The sequence below is a fragment of the Vombatus ursinus genome, unplaced genomic scaffold, assembly GCF_900497805.2.
Source record: "Vombatus ursinus unplaced genomic scaffold, bare-nosed wombat genome assembly UNPS02001419.1, whole genome shotgun sequence".
NCBI lineage: Eukaryota > Metazoa > Chordata > Mammalia > Diprotodontia > Vombatidae > Vombatus > Vombatus ursinus.
The window spans coordinates 18,104,336-18,127,969 of NW_020941197.1; the positions used below are offsets into that span (position 1 = coordinate 18,104,336).

Here is a 23,634-nt window from a genome sequence, read left to right on the forward strand (position 1 = left end):
GTTTTGTGACCGTGCTTGATTCTTGATGACAGATAGATAAAGCATTTATTAATCACCTACTATATTGGATAGAGCACTGGGCTTGCAATAAAAAAGATTCATCTTCACGAGTTCAAATCTCACCTCAGACACTTACTAGCTGTGTAACCCTGGGCAAATCACTTAACTCTGTTTGCCTCAGTTCCTCACCTGTAAAATGAGCTGGAGAAGGAAATGGGAAATCACTCCAGTATCTTTGCCAAGAAAACCCCCCAAAAGCAGTCATGAAGAGTTGGAGATGGCTGAAAAATGACTGAACAACAATAACTGAACAATATTCCAAGACCTGTGCTAAGAGTTAAATATTAAAATAAAAACAAACAAGACAGTCTCTGCCCTTAAGGAGCTTACGTTCTAAAGGGGGAAGACTCACATAAAGGGGTGCTAGAGAGTGTAAGGAAAGAGGGCAGGAGTGGGATGGGCATGGCAACATAGTCTGGAGATGACCAGGAAGTGACCTGAGGACCTACATCTGGGCAAGATAAAGCAAAAAACCCCACCAGAGTCCAGGGTGGTTCCAGGGGCCACGTCCAAATCACCTTCTTCTCTTGGATCCTCTCCTCTCTCTAGATTTTCATGACACTAGTCTCTTTTGGTTCTCCTCTTCCTACTGACTGACCTGGTTCTCTTCTAACTGCTCCTTCTTACTTTCCTTTGCCAAATCTTTTTCAAAGGTGCACCTGATGAAGGTGACTATTCCCCAGGTCTCTGTCCTGGGACTTTTTGTCTTCTCCTTCTATACAATTTGACTTGCTGATCTCATCAGCTCCTATAGATTCAATTGTCATCTCCATGCTGATGATTCTCAGATTGACTTCTCCAGCCCTAAACTCTCTCCTAACCTCCAGACTCCAATCTCCTACTGCTTATTGGGCATCTGAAACTGGTTATCTTGCAGACATATTAAAACTCCACATGTCGGGGCAGCTAGATGGTGCAGTGGATAGAGCACTGGCCCTGGAGTCAGGAGGACCTGAGTTCAAATCCAGCCTCAGACACATAATACTAGGTGTTGTGACCCTAAGCAAGTTACTTAACCCCAATTCACACACACACACACACATACACACACAAAAAACTCCACATGTCCAAAATTGAAATCATTATCTTTTCCCCCAAACCTTCTCTTACTGTTAAGGATACTTCTGTCCTCCCAGGCTTACAACCTAGGTGTCATCCTCAACTGCTCATTCTCACTTTCATATCTAATCTTTTGCCAAGGTCTATAGCTTTCATTTTTGTAATATCTCTCACATACTCCCTCTTCCCTCCTCTGACACTGCCACCAGCCTGGTGCAAGCCGTCATCGCCTACGCCTGCACTATTGTAATAATCTGCTGGTTTGTCTCCTTCATTCAAGTTTCTCCTCATTCCAGTCCGTATTCCACTCAGCTGTCAAACTGAACTTCCTAAAATGCAGGTTTGACAATTTCACCCCATTCCCATTCATTAAACTACAGTGGCTCCCTATTACCACCAGTATCAAATGTAAAATCCTTTGTTCGACTTTTGAAGTCCTTCATAACCTGGCCCCTTCTTATCTTTATACTTTTCTTAAGCCTGACTCTGTCCCCATTTCTCATATTCTTTAAGATCCAGTGACACTGGCCTCCTTGCTATTCTTTGCACGAGGCACTCCATTTCCAAACTCAAGGCATTTTCATTGACTGTTGTCCCCTATACCTATAGTTCTCTTCCTCTTCGTCTCTGCCTCCTAGCTTTGCGGGCTTTCTTTAGGTCCCAGCTAAAATCCCATGTTTTATAGGAAGTCTTTCCCTATCTCTTTTAATGTGACTACCTTCTTTCTTCTGTTGATTATTTTCAGTTTATACTGTATATATTTTCTGTATAGTTGTTTGCGTTTGTCTTCCCCATTAGACTTACCTCCTTGAGAACACTGTCTTTTACCTTTTATTTTATTTTTTGGTATCTTCAGTGTCTTGTATACAGGAGGTACCTAATAAATGTTTGTTGACTTGGTTGGTTGGTTGTTGTCTTTTGTTCTTGAAGAGGATCAAAATGACATTGCTATGCTAGAGTCAAGTTTCAGTGAATCCAGCTGTGGCTGACCAGACCAACATGAGCTCGGAACGCTCTAACACAGGTCTAACACAGGTCAGGCACAAATGGTCCCTGTGAACATTTGGATAGAATCTCTAAATTTGTGCATCTTGCATTTCTTTTGAGCTGTTTCAATTCTACTTTGCTCATAGAGCACAGAGCCTTCTCTGATATGGGCACAACAGTGTCTCCCATGTCACACAATCAACGCCAAAGTTCTTTTTTTTTTAAGGCAATTGGGGTTAAGTGACTCGCCCAGGGTCACACAGCTAGTCAGTGTCAAGTGTTTGGTCTGAGGCAGGATTTGAACTCAGGTCCTCCTGACTTCAGGGCGGGTGCTCTACCCTCTGCGCCACCTAGCTGCCTCTCAATTCCAAAGTTCTTAAGAGAGACCTTGAGAGTACTGACTTTATGCAGGCTTTTTCTCCTGTCCTGGAATGTACTCCATGCTCACCTCTATTCATCTCAGAATCTAGCTTCTTTCAAAGTTCAGGTCAGATGCCACTTTCTATATGAGGACTCTCCTAATTCCCCCAAATTGCTATTGCACCTCCCCTTCACACATCTCTTCCCCTCTCTGAAATTACTTTGCATATATTTTGTATTTTTGTATATATACACACCTATGTGCATGTGTATTGATTTATATTGGGAATCATGTTGTTTCCCCTGACAGAATGGAAGCTCCTTGAGGATGGGGGCTGTCTCATCTTCTGCTTTGTATTCCCAGTGCCTCAGACAGTGCCCGTCATGTAGGAGACACTTGAGTTTTCTCTTGATTGATAGTTCAAGTGTTAAGCATACCGAGGGACCTTCTGTGAATGGGATAGGCACAGCAGCCCAGTGCCTTTCCCAACCCCACAGATATTGGTGCCTTCCCCCAAACGATGTCTTGCATTATGTATTTATTTGTAAATACCAATATATGTTGTCTCCCCCAATGAAATGTAAACTCGGCTACGGCAGGGATGATTTCTTTATTGGTTTTGCTTACCTAGCATAGTGTGTGTCACATAGAAGGAACTTAACAAATATTTGCTGGTTTATTGATTGAATATGGTCATAAAATATTTATTTTCTGGGCTACCCCAATGTGACCAAAGAAATATGATATTTCAGGGGAAAGCTTGGTAAAATCAGGCAGTGATTCAATTTTGGATCTGGCCCAAATGCCAGTGGTACCCTAACCTTTCCATCATAGGCTCATTGGTGTGTTCATTTTGAAAAATCAATCAGTTCTCAATGTAAAAACACCATCCACATTTACAAAAGTAGAAATAATAGTAATGCTTGCAATAACCCATGAGCCTTTTTTGGCATTGGGAAGCAAAATCATTTTTTTTAACTTGCTGGTTGGGTGACTGCTCCTAAATAATAGCTTATTTGGGATGATTAATCATCAGAGACGTGCGTGTATACTCAGGGCACTGCATTATAAATCACATCTTATTTTCATTTGTAGGGATGAAATGATGTTCATATTTGGGTATGATTTATCATTTGTAGGTTGTATCTGCTATCTATAGGATAGATTGTGCCTTATTAAAAATCATTCACTGTTTGCTACTTGAACTACTTGGCCAAAGACAAACTGCCACCAGGGACTACTTTGCATCCCACTGTTAACCCCGTGCTGGCAGGGAAACAGTTATTTACATCAGCATGAGCAATGCCTCTGCTTTAGGCTTGATTTTTAAAAACCTATTCTTGGGGTTATTAGACCAATAATTATAAGTGTACATAACCTCATCTCTTACTAACCATGGAGCAATTGCCTGAACGGATAATTCTGACATTTCTCTGGTAATCTATTGTCAACATGATAATAACTACCACTTATGTAACACTTTACATACATTATCTCATTTGGTCCTCACAAGAACGCTGGAAAACAGGTGCTATTTTTACAGATGAGGAAATTGAGACAGGCAGAGGTTAAATTGACTTGCCCAGGTCACACCCTTAGTTAGTAACTGAAGTAGGATTTGAACACAGGTCTTCCTGATTCCACATCCAGAGCTCTGTGAACTATGCCACCTACACACCTCTTGGTATTATATCCTCAGTATCTTCAAATCCACTGACCAATAGTCTCCACCTTGAGTCCTTCCATAGTCCAGGATGACTATTATTATATCTGGGCATTGAATCAGGATCAATGGCATCTGATGACCTCTGTTCCCTTCCAGCCACTATAACTAGATTATTAGGCAAGGGGCAGTCTGTAGTCTCTCTTTCTATTCTTTCAGTCCATGCAGAGATCTCTTTCAGTCTGGGGAAAGTCTTGAGCAGTGGCCTTACGGCCATTGGGTATCATGGTTTTTCATTATCTGAATCATGATCTATGGGTTCTCCTGGTGTGCCATCATCAGCCACCACCATCCCATATGTAACTAGTGCATGGGTCCAATCTCTTACTTCCTTTGCTTCTTCCCCAACGATGTTTGTTTCCTTTTTCTTTTCTGAGTTTGTACCACATCACATGATCACTGCACCAAGGCTTCACATGAATCCAACAACTTAGAGCTTTCTCCAAAGAAGAGCAGCTCTGATATGTTGTTTATGAGGAAAACATTTGAAACAAATATAGAAACAGAGTTAAAATAAGAAGCTGGCACAAAATCTACTATACTTTGGCAGAATTTTAAAAAAAAAGAAGCAAGAAGAGCAAACATGATCTTAGACAAGGCAATAGCAAAAATAGATTTGATTCAAAGAGATAAATAGGGAAACCATGTTACATGAAATGTAACATAGGCAATGAATTAATATAAATACTTCACATACATGTGCTAACTGGCACATGAGCTAAATACTTAAAGGAAAGACTAAAATGAGTTATGAGGAGAAACAAACAGTAAGAATATAATAGTTGGGGACCTTGTGGTACATTGTTAAGTCAGACAAATCTAATAAAAAATAAAGAAATCAAAGGCCTGATTAGAATTTTATAAAAGTTAAATATGATAGACCTCTGGTAATTATTGAATGGAATGGAATTTTTAGACAGTGAAGCTATTTCTCAGCTGTGCATGGTACCTATACATAAATTGATTAAGTAATGGATTGAAGCATAAAAACCTCAAAAAAAATCAGAAAAGCAGAAATGCTAACCATCTTCTGCAGATGACAGTGCAATGAAAATTATATTCAAGAAAGGATCATTGAATAAAAGATTAAATTAGAGAAAAAAATTAATCCTCAAGAACTGGCAGGTCAAAGAACAAATTGAAGAAACAATGAGTAACTTTATTAATGATAATGACAACAATAAGAAGATGCATGAAAATTGTTGGGATGCAGTCAAAGTCTTAGAAGACAATGTATTTCTCTAAACATTTAAATCAACCAAAGAGGAAGAACAAATCATTAAACTGGACACGTAACTAAAAAAAAAAATCTAGAAAACCAACAAATTAAAAAGTCTAATTAAATGCAAATTGAAAATTCTGAAAATCAAATAAGAAATTTTAAGGTATTAAAAGAAAAAACATTGAATTAATATATGGAATTGGGAGCTATTTATGAAAAGAAAACAATAAAATAGATAAACCATTAACAAATTTGATTTAAAAAAGAAAGGAAAAACAAACCAGCAGTACAAAAAACAAACAAAAAAGAATTCACAACAAATAAAGAAGAAATAAAAGAATTCATTGTAGACTATTTTGACCAACCACATGATAACTCAAATGAAATGGATGAATATTTTAAAAATATGCAGAATATCTTAAATAACAGAATAAAGAACAAAGAACTTAAATAGTGCAACCTCTGAAAAAGAAATGGAATAAGCCATAAATGATCTCCAAAATAAAAATTAAACCAAATGAACAAATGGATTTACAAGGAAATTCCATCAAACATTCAAAGATAATTAATTAGAATACTTTATAAACTGTTGGAAAAGTAGGAAAAGAAATCCTACAAATCCCTTATAGAAAACTATAGACCAATATCTCTAATGAACATTGACATAAACATTTAAAACAAAAATTAGCAAAGAAGCTATAGTAACATATCATAAAGATTTTATATGATGACCATGTTGGATTTATACCAGAAATTCATGGTTGGTAGACCAAGCTAAGAACAAGAACAACAAAAATCACATGATTACATCAACAGATGCAGGAAAAAACCTTTAACAAAATACAACATTCCTTCCTGTTAAAAGCATTTGGAAACGTGAATAAATGGAACTTTCCTTAATATGACAAATAGTATCTATCTAAAAAGAAGCCAGTATTATATGTAATGGGGTTAAATTAAAGGCCTTTCTAATAAGCTTAGGGGTAAAGCAAAGATGTCCATTGTCAATGATAATGCTAGACATGCTAGCTATAGTAATAAAACAAGAACAAGAAATTGGGGAAATATCTATAGGTGAAGAGAAAACAGAATTGTCATCTCTTGTAGATGATAAGATAGTTTACTTAATGAACCATAGAAAGTCAACTAAAAATTAATCAAAGCAATTAACAACTTCAGCAAAATTACTGAATATAAAACAAATCCACTTAGCAATGACTTTTCTGTATAGTACCAACAAAATCAATTAGGAGGAGATAGAATGAGAAATTTCACTTAAAATAACTACAGATTGTATAAAATAGTTGGGATACAATAAGATACAAGATCAAATGCTTTGGATATAAGATATAATCAGGAAATGTGTGAATACAACTGCAAAACACTATTTACAAAAATAGAGACAGACCCCCCAAATTGGAGAAATAGTAATTGCTCATGAGTAGGCCAAGCCATAATAATAGAATGACAATACTGTCTAAATTAGTTTATGTATTTAGTGCCATACTGATCAATCTATCAACAATTATTTTATAGAACTAGGAAAACTAATGATGAAATTCCTCTGGAGGAACAAAAGGCCGAAAATCTCAAGTGAAATAATGATTAAAAATGGGAAGAAAAGGGGGCTAGCAGTACCAAGTCTCAGACTGTACCACAAAGCAGCAAGCATCAAACTGGTTACTGTTAAGATACAGAAAAATCAATCAGTGAAACAGATTAAATATACAACATACAGAAACAAGTTAACACAATAGATTAGTGTTTGATAAACTAAAAGATGGCAGCTACTAGGGTAAGAACTTGTTCTTCAATAAAAACCGCTGGGAAAATTGGAAAGCAGTCTAGCAGAAACCAGGTATAGACTAACATCTCACACTGGGCACCAAAATAAATTCCAAATAGATACATCACTTAGGCATGAAGGATGACATCATAAACAAATTAGAGGACCAAAGAATGAATTACCTTTCATATATATGGAAAGAAAACCAGTCCATGACGAAAAAAAGGGAAATTTCTTGTCATCATTCAGTTGTGTCTGACTCTTTACAATACCATTTGGGGTTTTCTTGGCAAAGATACTGAGGTGGTTTGCCATTTCCTTCTCTAGCTCATTTTTACAGATGAGGAAAATGATGCAAACAGGGTTAAGTGACTTGCTCAGGGTCACATAGCTAGTAAGTGTCTGAGGCCAGATTTGAAATCAGAAAGATGAGTCTTCTTGATTGCAGGCCAGCCATTCTACCCACTGTGCCACCTAGCCACCCTATCACAGAAGGTAAAATAGACTATTTCAATTACATAAAATTAACAAGTTTTTGTACAAAACCAAATGCAGCTAAAATTAAAATTGACAAATGTTGGAGTGTATTCAGGAAAACAGACACATTAATGCACTGTTGTTAAAGCTGTGAATTGGTCTAGTAATTTCATAGAACAAGTTGGAATTTTGCTCAAACAGTCTCTAACCTATGCATATCCTTGGCCCAGCAGTACCTCTTATAGGCCTATGCACCACAGATATGAAAGAAAGAGGAAAAGGCCTCATATAAACAAAAATTTTTATAGTAGCTCTTGTAGTAGCAAAGAATTGGAAACTAAGGGAGTTCCCATCAATTGAATCACTGAACAAATCATCGCATATGAATATAACGGGATTCTATCTTGCCATAAGAAAGGATAAAAGGGATGGATCCACAGAAATCTGGAAAACTTGAATGAACTGTGTAGAGGGAAGGGAGAGGAATCCAAGGAACAATTTATAATATAACAATAACTGTAAAAACAAATAACTTTGAAAGGCTTAAGAACTCTGACTAATGCAATGAATAGTCATGGTTCTAGAGGACTGATAATGAAGCTCTTGACTGAGATATGAGAGACTCAGGGTCTGGTATCTCCAGTGCTTAGCATAATGTTTTGCATGTAGTAAGTGCTTAATAAATACTTCATTCATCCATACAGAATGAGAAATGGTCAGTGTGAGAATTTATTTTGCTTGATTTTGCATAATGGCTATGAAGGCTTTCTTTTTCTTCTAGTGTGGTGGGAAGGTAGGAAAAAAAAGTATATTTTTGTTCGTTGAAAAAAATTAATTAAAAAAAAGCAAACTAAAAAGAGTTCCTCCCTGCTGAGTTGGTGGGGGCCTTCCACGGGTGGGGAACTTGCGGCCTGAAGGCCACATGTGGCCCTCTAGGTCCTCAAGTGCAGCCTTTTGACTGAATCTAAACTTCACAGAACAAGTGCCCTTAATAAAGGGATTCAGTCAAAAGGCCACACCCAAGGACCTAGGAGATCACAGGTTCCTCGCCCCTATCACTAAATCTATGTTGGAGAGGTTCCATTAAGCTCAAACATTCTTCACTATATTACCTTTACAATCTATGTATAATGATTACTGAGTTCATCAGTGTAGATATTCCCTCCAGGTATACAGATTGCAACCACTCCACATCTTTTCATCTTATGTGACTTCTATTCATATTTTCCTACAAAATCCTCCCCAGAGGACCTGACCAATGCTTGGCACCTTTCTTCTTTTTCTTTTAGGATTTCAGGGATATCACCATGTCACTTAGGTTGTTCAATATGGCACAATAGAAAAAGCATTGTTTTTAGAGTTACAGGACCTGAATTCAAATCCTCTGTTTGCCAACATATGTAACTGTGGGCATATCACCTAAGCTCTCTGTGCCTTAGTTTCTTCTAATGTAAAATGAGTGGGTTGGACTGGATGCCCACTGAAGTATCATTAATTTTAAATCCATGATCCTGTGATTCATCTATTTCACAAATAGACCAAAATACATGGAAATTTTGCATCATGTAAAATAATACTACGTTGAAAACATTTTATACTTAAACATTACAGTTTACAAAGCATGTTTACTGATATAATCACACTTGATTCTCATGACAAACTCACAAGATTGGTTATATTCCTTAATTTACAGATGGAAAAACTCAGGCATTATTCTATAGATGACATCTTCTAGAGATATTAATTCTTTTAGGATTCAAAAATATTTGGACATCTACTTAAATACATGTTTCCCTTTTATAGATGTGGCAAAGTCACATTAAGATTGTTATACTTCCTCCTATCATTAATTTTTTTGGGCATTTTCCCTTCTTTTATCACATAAGGGTTTTTAATAGCAAGCACCATTTGCATTGTGTGATAAAGTATTATAGCTAGCCTGAAATTTTATTTTGCCTAAACTTGTCATAGTGATGGCCAGTCACTCAAACTATCACCTCTAGTCATTCCTGTAAGGGGATGGGAACTTCCAGTGCCATGTTTTCTTTTTAAAGGGGAGATGAGGTTGTCAAGAAATCTAAACAAATAATAAAATTATTAGTTTATTAATTCCAAAAAGGAAGCAATGACTGACTTTGTTCCTTAGACTATCAAAGATCTGTGTTGAGAGTTATCAGAGTTTGCATTTCCTGAATGTTTCAAAGTCAGTTTATTCTTATGCCCAAGCCCTTGTCTGTTTCATGCTTTTGCTTACTCTGCTGTTTTTTTAAATTATCTCATAAGACTTCTTTTTTCATGAAGATCCAGTAATATTTAAGCTTTTAATTTTTCATGGCATTTGAAGTCTAAAATGTGCAAATAAATAACAGTTCCTGACTCAAAAAGAATGGATTTATTAGAATATTTTATTGATAATTTTTATTTTTACAACATCTTTTACTTCTGAGTATTCTTTTCCTTCTCCCTACCAACAGGTCATCCTTGTTATAAATAACCTTTTGAAAAGAGGAAAAGAATCACATCAGCAAAACTAATGAATACACCAACCAAGTCTGACAGTATATAGAATATTTCACTCCCATAGTACTCTATTTCTTCAAAGATGGAAAGAGGTTCATTTTTCATCGCTCCATCATTGATAATCCTGGTCATTATAATGATAGTGTTCAGTCTAGTTTAGTTTTGCTGTTGTTGTTGTTTTCTCTCCATTTATATTATTGTAATTGCATATATTGTTTTCCTTTCCTGCTTTCTTCATTTTGGGTCAGATCATATAGGTTTTTCCATGCTTCTCTGAATTTGTTACATTAATAATTTCTTTTAACAATGAAATATTCCATTATATTCATGTATCACAATTTGTTTATTCATTTTCCAATTGAATCTGCTTTGTTTCCAGTCCTTTGCAAGTTAAATAATGATGCTATGAATATTTTGGTGTATATGTAGGACCTACCATTCTTTTTGTCTTTGACCTTCTTTGGGCATATACTTCAGCAATAGAATCCCTGGATCAAAAAGTATGAACATTTTAAAGTCACTTTCTTAGAATAATTTCATATTGTTTTCTATTATGGTTGGACCATTGCATAGTTTCAACATTATGTAAGTGTATTACCATAACAACATTTCCCTCTTAAAAATGTAATTTTCTCATCTTTAATCAACTTTGCCAATTTGGGCATGACCTAAAACCTCAGAGTTGTTTTGATTTGTATTTCTATTATTAGTAACATATTTCATACGGATAATAAGAGTTTGCAATTCTTTTTAAAGTTGTTTAAATCATTTGGCCACTTATCTATTAGGAAATGCCTGGACATAAAGACTCTTATATGACAATGTATGATACAAAGACTCTTCCCAATTGATAGCTTCCTTTCTTATTCGACTTGTATTGATTGTTTGCACAAAATCTTTTCAATTTCATGAAATTGAAATGATCTATTTTATCTTTTTTTGGTTACCTCTATCAAGGATCAATACTGGGTAGAAAACATACTTTGGTTGCGTTAGTGCAAATTGCCAAAACTAGATAAGCAATACATATCATAGTTTAACCCATAGTTTCTGAAAACCTTAAGTAGTTAACTCTACATGATATAATTCAGAAGTTCCCAAAGTGGGCAATACCACCCCCTAGGGGGTGCTGGAATGATTGGGGGGGGGTGATAATGGCCTCAGGTACAATTGGGGGGTGTTGAATAAAAATAAAGGAGTGGTGGAAGCATAAGGAAAGAATATAGGAAATTTTGAAAACCTGTTTGTCCATTTCATCCATTGTGTAACAGAGTTAAAGTTGTAGTGATTCCATTATTTTCCAAATAAACACACAAAATGCAAATTATAACTGATCAGTGGTCAAGTCTGTGGACAGGTCTTAAAAAGCAAGTGTTGGTAGGTGAGCATGTCGCCTATTGTTGGGAAGTCCAGCATGCATCGGCAGGAATATGTGTGTGAAATGACTTGTTTACAATACCATACTATATGGTTACACAATGCAATATTGTGTCCTCAAATTTTCAATGCAGGAAAAACCCCACAAATGTACAATAAATTATTAAATTTAAGATGCATCATTTAAAATGTTGCATATTTTTTGAAATGACACAAATTTTAAAAAATTCAAGGGTTAAAGAAAGTAGATTTCCAGGGGGTGCTGAGTAATTCTTTTTTGAAAAGGGAGTGGTCAGTCAAAGAAGTTTGGGAACCTCTGGCATAATTAAAGGGTTGTCAGGAAGCCCACTCCCATCCTCCTTCCAAAATATATTCTCTTCCTTACTGTCATAGTACCTGAAATTTCAATTTGGTTCAGTCCCTTAGATCTGGAACCATTTAAGTTTTCCAAAGTCTTCTGTTAGCTCCTGGGAAGGGTGATAAATTGACATTAGTTACTTTGCGATGGAGTGTAGGCCATGATATAGTTGAAAGAGTATCAGATTTAAAGTAGGAGACCTGGATTTTTCTTCTAGTGGTCTTTCACTAATTTTCTGTGTAATGATGTGAGTCTCCTCACGTCTTCTCGACCTCAAGGTCCTCAAAAGTAGAATAATGGCATTGGATTAGATATTATCTATGGTCCTTTCCAGATCCAACATTCTATGTTTCTATGACAAATGAGATAATATTTGCAAAAAGTGCTTCCTGCAGTGCCTAGCACATAATAGGTACTATTTTTGTTGTTGAGTTGTTTCAGTCATGTATGCCTCATGATCCCATTTGAGATTTTCTTGGCAAAGACGCTGAAGTGATTTGCTATGTCCTTCTTCAGCTCATTGTACAGATGAGGAACTGGGCAAACAGGGTTCAGTGATTTGCCCAGGGTCACACAACTAGTAAATGTCTGAGGCTGGATTTGGAGTCAGGACTCAGAAAGAAGAATCTTCCTGACTCTAGGCCCAGAACTCTGTCTGCTTCGCCGCTTAGGTACCCTAATAAGTATGATAAAAATGCTTATTCCCTTCCCCTTTCTCTTCCCCATGGGATAGGAGCCTAAGGTGTTTGGGATAAAGAGTGCCAGGAATAGAAAGTAAGATCACAGATTGAGAGCTATTTAGTCATCTATAGGGTATCTGGCACAACCCACTTATTTTATAGATGAGCAAACCTAGGCTCAGCCAGGTTAAACATCAGAGCCAGGAAGTGAACCCAGGTCTTCTGATTCCAAATATTGTGGTCATTCCGTTGTACCACATTGCTTTCTGATCATGGGGCATTTTTAAGGAAGTAAATGCTAAATAAATGTTTGTCAAATAGATGATAAATAAGAGAAGCAAGGTGTTGATGACAAATCACCTATTTCACAATGACAACCCATTTATTGGGTGTGATTCAGGGATGGAAAATGAAAGGTAGAAGTAAGGTATGCATACTTAGGACAGTTAAGGTATACAAGCTTGGGCAGCTAGGTGGTGCGGTGGATACAGTGGCAGTCCTGGAGTCAGTAATACTCATCTTCCTGAGTTCAAATGTGGTCTCAGACACGAACTAGATGTGTGACCCTAGACAAGTCACTTAAACCTGTTTGCCTCAGTTTCTTCATCTGTAAAATGAGCTGGAGAAGGAAATGGCAAATCACACTGGTATCTTTGCCAAGAAAACCCCAAATGGGGTCATGAAGAGTTGGACAGGACTGAAATGACTGAACAACAATGACAAATGTTTAGATCAGGGAAGAAGTCAAGAATGAAAGGGTATATAGTAGTGAGAAATCAGAATGATTTTTTTGGAGAGGACAGACTTCCCTGGCTAGTAGATGGATAGCTGTTTGACCATGGAAATCACATATCTCTACCTTGTCTTTGAGTAGGCTGATAATCCTTTATGAGCCTGGGTTAGGCAATGAACTAGAAACTCCAAACCTCATAGGTCACTGAAGCTTGGTATATGATATTACTATAAATAACTCTTCTCCTCAGCCTCAGTTTTTATAACTGTAAAATGTTAGATGATAGATACTAACCTAGCTCTGTAGAGATGTTGGGAGACAACTCATTTCTATTCATCAAGTAGTTTTACCATCATAAAATACCGAGTGGTTAATAGCAGAAATAAGTTTCATTTTTCTCAATCTTCTTTCCCTTACTTTATTTTTTTTTCAAAAGCCTGAATTGCAAGTAATGCGATTTGTGACAAAACCATATTTGTATGAGTGAGACTTTTTTTCTCCTTGGCATAAACAACATAAAATATGCATTTGTTCTATACAGTAATTCCATGTGGTAATTTCATTTTCATTATTGCAGAGGTGATGAGTATTACATTGAAGATGCACCAATTTATGGTAACGTTGATAATATGCTTTCTGGTAAGTTGTATTTTATTGTGATCATGTTAAAATGATTTTACAGTAAATATATGTTCTAGGAAGAGGGGGAGATTAATATCTTACTGTGTGGGTAATTTATCTCATTATTTGCAATATCGCTATTGTAACACATTAGCTAAGTCTCTAACTACTTTAGGGTTGCCTACATTTGACTCTAGTAAAAATTCTCTTATAATGAATACTGATACAAAGAAAAGTTTGCTTTGTAACAAAGCGATTTCCAGTGCAGGGGGTGTCCCATAGAAACCATGCTCCATTGCCCTGTTTACAACAAATTTTCTAAAAAAAAATAACCCTGAACAATGAAAGCTTTCTTTTGGTTTCTGGCTATGCTTGATAATTAAAGGATCTATTTGTGTGCTGCTTAATTGTAGACAGAGGTGAGAAGAGCTTAACTGCAGCTGAGCTCTTTATAATTCGTTTATGTTGGCATCAAGGGCAGCCTTGGTTCACCCCTTCCTAATTGACACGTTCCAACCACCTAAGTAGAACCCATCAAAATCCCTTTACCATTAACCAGGTCCAAAAGCTATTGGGAGGAAAAAGTTGGCAGCATATGTATGACATTTTCCTTGTCCCCCACTGGGTTCTAGATAGTTCTTTTAATTTGCTAAATTTTAGCAGAAAGGCTTTCTCTTCTCTTCTTTCTCTAGATCCTACAATTCTTGATTTCAGTCACTATGCTGATTTTAACGTAGGACCAATAAACAATGTGGATGTCTCCTTGATATTTTGCCTATAATTATGTTTGTAAAGCTTTATAGATATACCTAGATTGTATTTTTAAAGGTTTCTTTTTTCCATTTTCCTTTTTGTCCTCTGTTCTGTGAGGAGTTAGGAGAAACTAGAAAACTAAGTGCAACCGTGGGCTAGGGAAGCTAGGTGGCACAATGGATAGAGTGTCAGTCTGGAGTCAGGAAGACCTCAATTCAAATCCAGCCTCAGATACTTACTAACTGTATGACCCTGGGCAAGTCACTTCACCCTGTTTGCCTCAGTTTCCTCATCTGTAAAATGAACTGGAGAAGGAAATGGCAAACCACCCTAGTATCTTTGCCAAGAAAACCCCAAAAGGGGTCACAAAGAGTTGGACACCACTGAGCAACAACAAATCTGTGGTCTGGGTCCTTATTTGTTTGCTTTGTTTTGGTCTAGACCTGTATTTTCTTGGTGAAGGGAACTATTGGTTACAATACTCACTTTATCAATGCAGATCAGCTAGTGTTTTACCATTTAATAGTCTTAGAATGCTGCCCTGGGCACCGAAAGTTTAAATAACTTTCCCAGAGTTGTAAAATTATCCTATGTGAGAGGAAGGACTTGAACCCATGTCTTCCAGATTCTGAGACTGGCTCTCCTCTACTATCAAAATTAAGTTTATTACTGCTTGTTTCACCCTTTCCAATCTCAATACCAAGTTTTATGGATTTGAGGACTACTAATAGTCATTCCCACAAAGATTAGTGATATCTTTGTGCTTCATAGAACATGAGTTTTACATTATATTTCAGGAAATGTTGACTTATAATTAGGCATAATCTTTTTCTAGGAAATTTGTTTTATATTCTATGACTCAAAATTGGATAATTCATAAAAAGAGAATGTATTGCCTGGTCCTTGCCAAAGATGATTATCACCATTTTTCCCCCTCAAGTATGCCCACTTGGGTACACAAGCTATCAGCTAACATCTTATTATCTGTAAGATGAGGCATGAAGGGGACAAAAGGGCAAAGCAAAGGTTCCCATACCTTTGTCTCCTTAATAAGAAATGAATGAAATTTTGCTGGCTCACCAAAGCTATACAGAGAGGTTATTTAGGACAAAGCTCAAGGGAGGCAGAGACTTTTGTCAGTGGTTGCTGGATAGATCCCTTAATGTAAACTCACTTTCTCAGGCTTATAGACTTTCACTACTTAAAGACATTGTTTGTCTTTCAGCCTTGCAAACTTCATTATACTTCTTGTTCATACCCAATCAATCAAATAGTAATTATGCATTTCAACTGAGTTGTTACAACCTCCTAATCTTTAGTAACAGATAAGTCAAAAAGGCCTAGGTCCTAATCCTGCCCCAGATGTTTATCAGTTATGAGACCCTGGGCAAATGATTCATTTTCTCTGGGTCTCATTTTCCTCATCTATAAATGAGGAAGTTGGAGTCAATGAGCTCCAAGGTCTCTTCTTGCTTTAAATTTATTGTCTTTTGATCCTATGAGTATGCTGGAAAATTCATTGGTTTTCCATAATATTTAAACATTATTCTCCTTGGACTTTCATAATGTGCTATGGGTTTCAATATTATAGTTACTTTCCCACTGAAGTTTACATTGAGGATGGAAAATGGATTAATGTGATTTCATCTTGTAGCTGATTATTTTCTTCTCACCATTAACTCTGTGGTCAAAGACACGTTCTTGTTGTACATATTTACTGCAGAGTGAAAGATACTTTCTAGAGAAGGAACTACACAAACTGAACCACTTCTTTTTTCACCTCCACCAGTTGAGAGAGGGTGACTCAGAGGGCCATGTACTGTTCAGAGCTTCAGAATTGTAAATGTAGTTTTCAGCCCACGTTTTAATCTGAGCTACAAATTTTATATTTGTCTCCATTCTAACCATATTCTTTTTACCTCACAAGGACCTACGGTTGAAAGCTTCTATGAACAAATGAAAGCCCGGCCTGAGAGAGCTATAAATGAAAAGCAGGAATGCTCCCCTATGCAGGTGATTTTTCCTGTGGGGCTCACAGACAAGTTCGAGGGAAAAGTGGAGGCCTACTAAGGCAGCTAGGTGGTGCAGTGGATAGAGTGCTGGTCCTGGAGTCAGGAAGACCTGAGTTCAAATGTAGCCTCAGACACTTACTATCTGACCCTGGGCAAGCTATTTAACTTCTTTTTGCTTCAGTTTTCTTATCTGTAAAATGAGGGGTAATAATAGCACCTGTGTCGCAGAGTGGATGTGAGAATAAAATGATATTCGTAAAGTCCTTTGGAAAATGCTATATCATTGGAAAATATTAATAACCAAATAAACAGAAGATTCTGGTCACCCACACATCTAATCCATGCTTCTGCTAGGAATTTCCTACATTATATGCAATTCAATACCTTCTAAGTACAGGTTCACTGTCCAAACAAAAAGAATTCAACTTTCAGTCTCAGGATGAGAAAGAGAATAATTTGGAGAACAGAAAACATTCCATCTCTGATTGGCCAGTTCAACCTTTTCACTATTTGAAACAATGTGTATTTAGTATCTACATAAATGTCAAAGATTCACCAATAAAAAGACAATGGATGCCACTTCCAGTGCCTCTGCTTTGCATTAAGGTAAATGAGGTCCTATTTTCTGGAACTTTGACAAAACAACAACAAAACTCTGCTAGAGAAGCGGCCACAAGCTCTTTCCATGTTCAATCTCTTCTACTTTCTGGAAAAGGACAAAAAAAGGTTTTGATAGAAACTCAAAGAGTGAGTAATGCAATAGTTTGCATCTTAACCATCCTAATAAAATTAATTAGAACCTAGGAATTTCCCAAGATGTAAGATTCCCCTTTCCTCACTGCTTAGTTTCATATACTCTCCAGAAATTGATAGGCCTTCTTGGAATTTTTATTAAGAATCCCAGATACCTTAGCAGTGATCTAAAGATACTAGTTTCTAATAATGTTTATCACCAAACCACAGCTCAAACTATAAATATGTGGTTAAACTTATGCAAAGTATGAAGTTGCCTTCTGACTAATAGATGTATCTGTTATGTTCATTTCAGCATGTGTATTGGACTTGAAAAAAAATTCATACTCTTCTTCTACACAGTGGTTTCCTATCAATTGTTTGATCCTGGGAGGTCAAATAACCCTTTTTTTTTTTCTAAAGCACTTTTCAGACAGTTTGCAAGTAGGACCACAGTAACTGAACTAGAACTACAGATCAGTAATGCTTGAGTGGTGCATAAGCTGGGGATTTTGAATGGCAGTTAATGAAGTCTTTGGTACACAGCATATGTAAACATAAAAGGCCAGTGTATTTCAGACAGCATCTGGTTTTTACTCAAGCGAAGCCTGCACAAAGCCTTAAGGCATTAGAGGAAAAAGAAGGTATCACTTTATATAATAGCTTTTCAGAAATGGTGTTAGCATTTCTAGTCTTACCATTATACTCTTCCCATAAATATAGCAATGCCCATTTAAAATAATTGTTTCAGAGTCCCTCAGTTCTATCTGATTAAAATGGTCACAACAAAAAAACTGTCATATTTGTTACCATGAAACCTGCTTACTGAGAGGTAGTGGAGTGGGGTGAGAGAGAGCAATCTCAGAGGCAGGAAAACCTGATGTTAGGTCCTACTTCTGACCCATATAGGACCCTGAGCAAATCACTTACCATCTTTCCATCCTGGCAGAATAACTTCTAATCTATGTAGGTAGAGGAAGTTTCTTAAAATGGGACATCCCTACACCCATGATATCACAAGTCTGGACTCCCTCCTGCCCTAAATCTCCAGGTCCTAAAGACATCTGTTAGCTGTTAGTTATTAATAAAGGCTTTACTGCCGAGTTGTAACTAAAAATTGTTGCATTCAAAACAAATTAAACTGCAAGAAGAAAGAGGAGAATTGAAGATGACAGGAGGCCAGTTTCCCGAGGAGAAGGGATACAGTCTTTCCTAAAAGTTCAAGGTGGCACCTCTGTTCCATGCTTATAAGTCCCAGTTACCCTGGGGAAGAGGTAGCAGCAATGGCAAAGGGGAGAAGACTACCACAGCAACAATACCTAGGGCTAATGGTCCTGTGGCAGCAGGTGAAGGACTAGTGAGACAGATATTCCATCCTGTTGCATTGGTACAAACCTCTGGTTGAGCCATACTAGTTACATCTCAATTCTACTACATTATAAAGGAAACTTTTAAAGATAAAATATCATTTTTTTAAAACTGCTAGACAAATTGGAAACAAATCTATTTTACTTCTAAAATCTAGAGTTGAAAGGTAGACATTTAATCTCTCAGTCCACTGCTAGTTACTTTACCTAAAGCTTTTACTCTACTAAGAAAATGGGGGTTATGATATTCCTTCTTCTCTAACCTGGACTTACTCTGCTGTCTTTTTCTCCTGTGTCTTATAAGATATCCCTTTGCTTTTCCAAGTTTAATGCCTCTGTTTGTGCCCTTAACCTCCATTCTCTGTCTTGTCCCCAGGATTTTGCTCCCTCCAATTATTCCCTAAACTTTGTAAAGATGCAAAGACCTTCCCTCTCTTAAAAGAAATACCTTTCAGTTTTGCCCCTCCCCCCAATTATCATCACTGAACTCTCTTGCCTGTCACAAACTTCTCAAAAATGATGATGTACACCTACCCTATGTTCTTATCATCCAATCTAGCCTCAACCCCAAAGTCTGGCTTCTACTCCCATTGCTCTACTGAAACAATATTCAATTCAGGTAACCAATGGGCCTGATACCTGCCAAAACCAATGGTCTTTTCTTGCTAGTCTTTGTCTTCTTTGGCAGAGGCACTTTTGGTGCAGTAGAAAGAGCATGGATTCTGGTACCATAAGAACAGTATACAAATCTTGGCTCTGCCACTTGAGATCTCTATCTCCTCACAGCCAGTAATCATCCAAGGCAAGATTTAAACTAAGGTCTTCCTAGGTGTAAGTCCAGTCCTCTGGAACCTACCCACTATATTACTTATTTGTTATCTAGATTAACTGTTCCTAGCATATACCTTGTGCTTTCCTGACATTGGACCTTTGCTCATGCTGTTTCCCATGCCTGGTTAGCTGTTCCTCACATATCTACCTACCCAAATTCTTTGAGACCTTATTCCAGGTTGCTTTCACTAATCAAGTGGATCAAAAGCCATCTCACCCTTTTAATGAATCGTACTTAATATTGTTATTCCACTTGTATGTAGCTTTTTTCTTTTGTCTGTTAATTTATTTATTTTTAGTTTTCAACATTCATTTCCACAAGATTTTGAGTTCCAAATTTTCTCCTCATCTCATCCCTTCCCCAACCCCAAGACAGAGTGAATTCTGAATACCCCTTCCCCTAATCTGCCCTCCCTTTTATCTCTCCTTCCCCTTCTCTTATCTCCTTCCTTTTCTATTTTCCTGTAGGGCAGGATAGATTTCTATACCCCATTACCTGTATATCTTATTTCCCAGTTGCACATGAAAACAATTTTTTAACATTTGTTTTTAAAACTTTGGGCTCCAAATTTTCTCCCTTCCTCCCTCCCCACCCACCCTCACTGAGAAGGAAAGCAACTCAATACAGGTTATATTTGCATACTCATGCAAAACACTTCCATAGTAGTCATGCTGTGGAAAACTAAGTATATTTCCCTTCATCCTATCCCATCCCCTGTTTATTCTATTCTCTCTTTTGACCCTGTCCCTCCTCAGAAGTGTTTGCTTCTGAGATTACCCCCTCCCCCAATCTGCCCTCCCTTTATCCACCCCTTCCCTCTGCTTTCTTATTCCCTTCCTTCCTATTTTCCTGTAGGGTAAGATAGCTTTCCATACCCAATTGAGTGTATATGTTATTCCCTCCATAAGGCAAATCTGATGAGAATAAGATTCACTCATTCTATCTCACTTTCCCCTACTTCCTTTCCACTGTAAAAGCCTTTTCTTGTCAGTTTTATGTGAGATAATTTGTCCCATTTTACCTCTTTTTTTCTCCTTCTCCCAGTATAATCCTCTCTCACCCCTTAATTTTATTCTCCAGATATCACCCCTTCATCTGAAACTCGCCCTGTGTCATCTATCTATCTATCTATCTATCTATCTATCTACCTACCTACCTACCTACCTATCTATACATACATACATATAATTTTTTCCCTCCAACTACCCTAATACTGACAAAGGTCTCATGAGTTACAAATATCATCGTTCCATCTAAGAATGTAAACAGTTCAACCTTAATAATTCCCTTACGATTTCTCTTTCCTGTTTGCCTCTTCATGCTTCTCTTGAGTCTTGTATTTGAAAGTCGAATTTTCTATTCAGCTCTGGTCTTTTCATCAAGAATTCTTGAAAATCCTCTATTTCACTGAATGACCATTTTTCCCCCTGAAGGATTGTCCTCAGTTTTGCTGAGTAGGTGATTCTTGGCTGTAATCCTATCTCCCTTGCCCTCCAGAGTATCATATTCCAAGCCCTCCTGTCCGTTAATGTAGAAGCTGCTAAATCTTGTGTTTTCCTGATTGTGTTTCCACAATACTTGACTTATTTCTTTCTGGCTGCTTGCAATATTTTCTCCTTGACCTGGGAACTCTGGAATTTGTTTACAATACTCCTAGGAGTTTTCCTCTGGAGATCTCTTTCAGGAGGTGATCAGTGGTTTCTTTCCATTTCAAATTTACCCTCTACTTCTAGACTATCAGGGCAGTTTTCCTTGATAATTTCTTGAAAGATGAAAGGCTCTTTTTTTTGATCATGGCTTTCAGATAGTCCAATAATTTTTAAATTTTCTCTCCTGGATTTATTTTCCAGGTCAGTTATTTTTCCAGTGAGATATTTCACATTGTCTTCTACTTTTTCATTCTTTTGGTTTTATTTTATAATGTCTTGATTTCTCATAAAGTCACTAGCTTCCAATTGCTCCATTCTAATTTTTAAGGAAATATTTTCTTCAGTGAACTTTTGGACTTCCTTTTCCATCTGGCCAATTTTTTTTAAGGCATTCTCCTCATTGGCTTTTTGGACTTCTTTTGCCATTTGAATTAGGCTATTTTTAAAGATATTTTAAGGTGTCCGTTTTTTTTTGGGTCTCCTTTAGCAAGCTGTTGACTAGTTTTTCATGCTTTTCTTGCATCATTCTCATTTCTCTTCCCACTTTTTTCTCCACTTCTCTTATTTGCTTCTCAAAATCCTTTTTGAGCTCTTCCATGGCCTGGGACTGATTCATATTTTTCTTGGAGGCTTTGGATGAAGGAGCTTTGACTTTGTTGTCTTCTTCTGGTTGTATGTTTTGATCTTCTTTGTTACCAAAGGTTCTATGGTCTGACTTTTTTTGCGTGGTTAGTTCATGATCCCAGCCAATTACTTGAGTTTTAAACTCTTTGTTAAGGTAGGGGTCTGCTTCTAGAGTAGAGAATGTACTATCCCAAGCTTCAGGGCTTTTGTGCAGCTGTTTTCAGAGCTACTTCCAGGGACCTGTAAATTTTCAGTTCTTCCAAGGTGGTATGATCAAGGGTGAGGTGTTTACTCCTTTCCTGGCCTGTGCTCTGGTCTGAGTGACCACAAGCACTGTTTTCTGCCTTGGAACTGTGAGGAGGATTCCTTTTCCACCAAGGCGCAAGCTCCACCATGCCAACACTCCTCCCATCCCCAGGATTGCCACCCAGAACCGTGGCCCAGATCCAAGCACAGGCAAAGCAGGAGAATCCTGCCTCAGCACTGGCAAAGAGATCCCTGCAATCTCCCTCTGATCAGCCACCCGATTCACCCTCAGTCTGTGGGCCCAAAGCTCAGGAAGCAGCCACCACCCTGGGGCTGCACCAGGACTGGGGTTGGGACCAACCTTCTCTCTCAGGGTCAGACACACCTTTCTTACTGACCTTTTAAGTTGTCTTTGGCATTTGTGGGTTGAGAAGTCTGGAAACCTCCTCAGCTGCCAGTGATTCTGTCCTCTGAGGCCTGCTCCAGGGTTGCTGAGGCCTGGTCTTTGCACGTGCACCCACACTGAGCTGCATTTCTCTCTTAGCCAGGCACAATATACCTTTCTGATCAACAATCCAGGTTGTCTTGGGCTAGAAATTTGTTTCACTCTCTTTTTGTGGGTTCTGCTGCTCTAGGATTTGTTTAGAGCCATTTTTTATAAGTATTTGGAATGGTTTGGGGGAGAGATCAAGCAAGTCACTGCTTTTACTCCACCATCTTGGCTCTGCCCCCCTTGTATGTAGTTTTTTATTAGAATTGTACATGTACATGTCTTATTCTCCCTAATGGACTATATATTATATCCAAGGTCAAGAACCATTTCTTACATTCATATATCCCACAGCACCTAGTACTATGCTTCATACACAATAGGTATTTAATAAGCATCTGTTGAATTAGTGAATAAATTCATACTTCTCTGTAGTTCCTAAATCAACTACTCAATTCTGAAATTTTTATAAAATTCCTTCCTTCTCTGGCTTACTCTTGATTGGGAAGAAGTCATATAATGAGTTGATCTGAAAATTGGGCTGATACTCAGTTAAGTCCTACTGGCTTCTACCCTTGCTAAAAGGCATGTACCTTGTCCTAAAGAACTTGGTTCATTCTTTTCCCCTTTCTGATCTGATTTGAAAAGTTTAGCACTAGAAAGCCATCTGATAGGGGCCAAGAGTAAAGAAAAACTAGTGGGAACCATTGAAGTAAAAGGATATGCTAAACCAGGGGTGGGGAACCTGCAGCCTCAAGGCCACATTTAGCCCTCTAGGTCCTCAAGTGTGGCCCTTTGACTGAATCCAAACTTAACAGAACAAATCCCCCTAATAAAAGCATTTGTTCTGTAAAACATGGACTCAGTCAAAAGGCCGCACTCAAGGACCTATAAGGCCACATGTGGCCTCGAGGCCACAGGTGCCCAACCCCTGTGCTAAACAATGAAAAATTAACATGCTTTTC

The 23,634-nt window shown here is 37.5% G+C and overlaps 1 protein-coding gene across 1 annotated transcript in view; it reads left to right on the forward strand.

Annotated features, from left to right (window-relative positions):
* The window catches only part of LOC114047433 (T-cell receptor-associated transmembrane adapter 1), a 76,013-nt gene that overhangs the window by 46,783 nt on the left and 5,596 nt on the right, over positions 1-23,634 (forward strand). The window contains exons 4-5 of the mRNA XM_027868248.1: positions 13,921-13,982; positions 16,645-16,730. Of these exons, the coding sequence (XP_027724049.1) occupies positions 13,921-13,982; positions 16,645-16,730 (148 nt within the window). The remainder of the gene's footprint in view (positions 1-13,920; positions 13,983-16,644; positions 16,731-23,634) is intronic.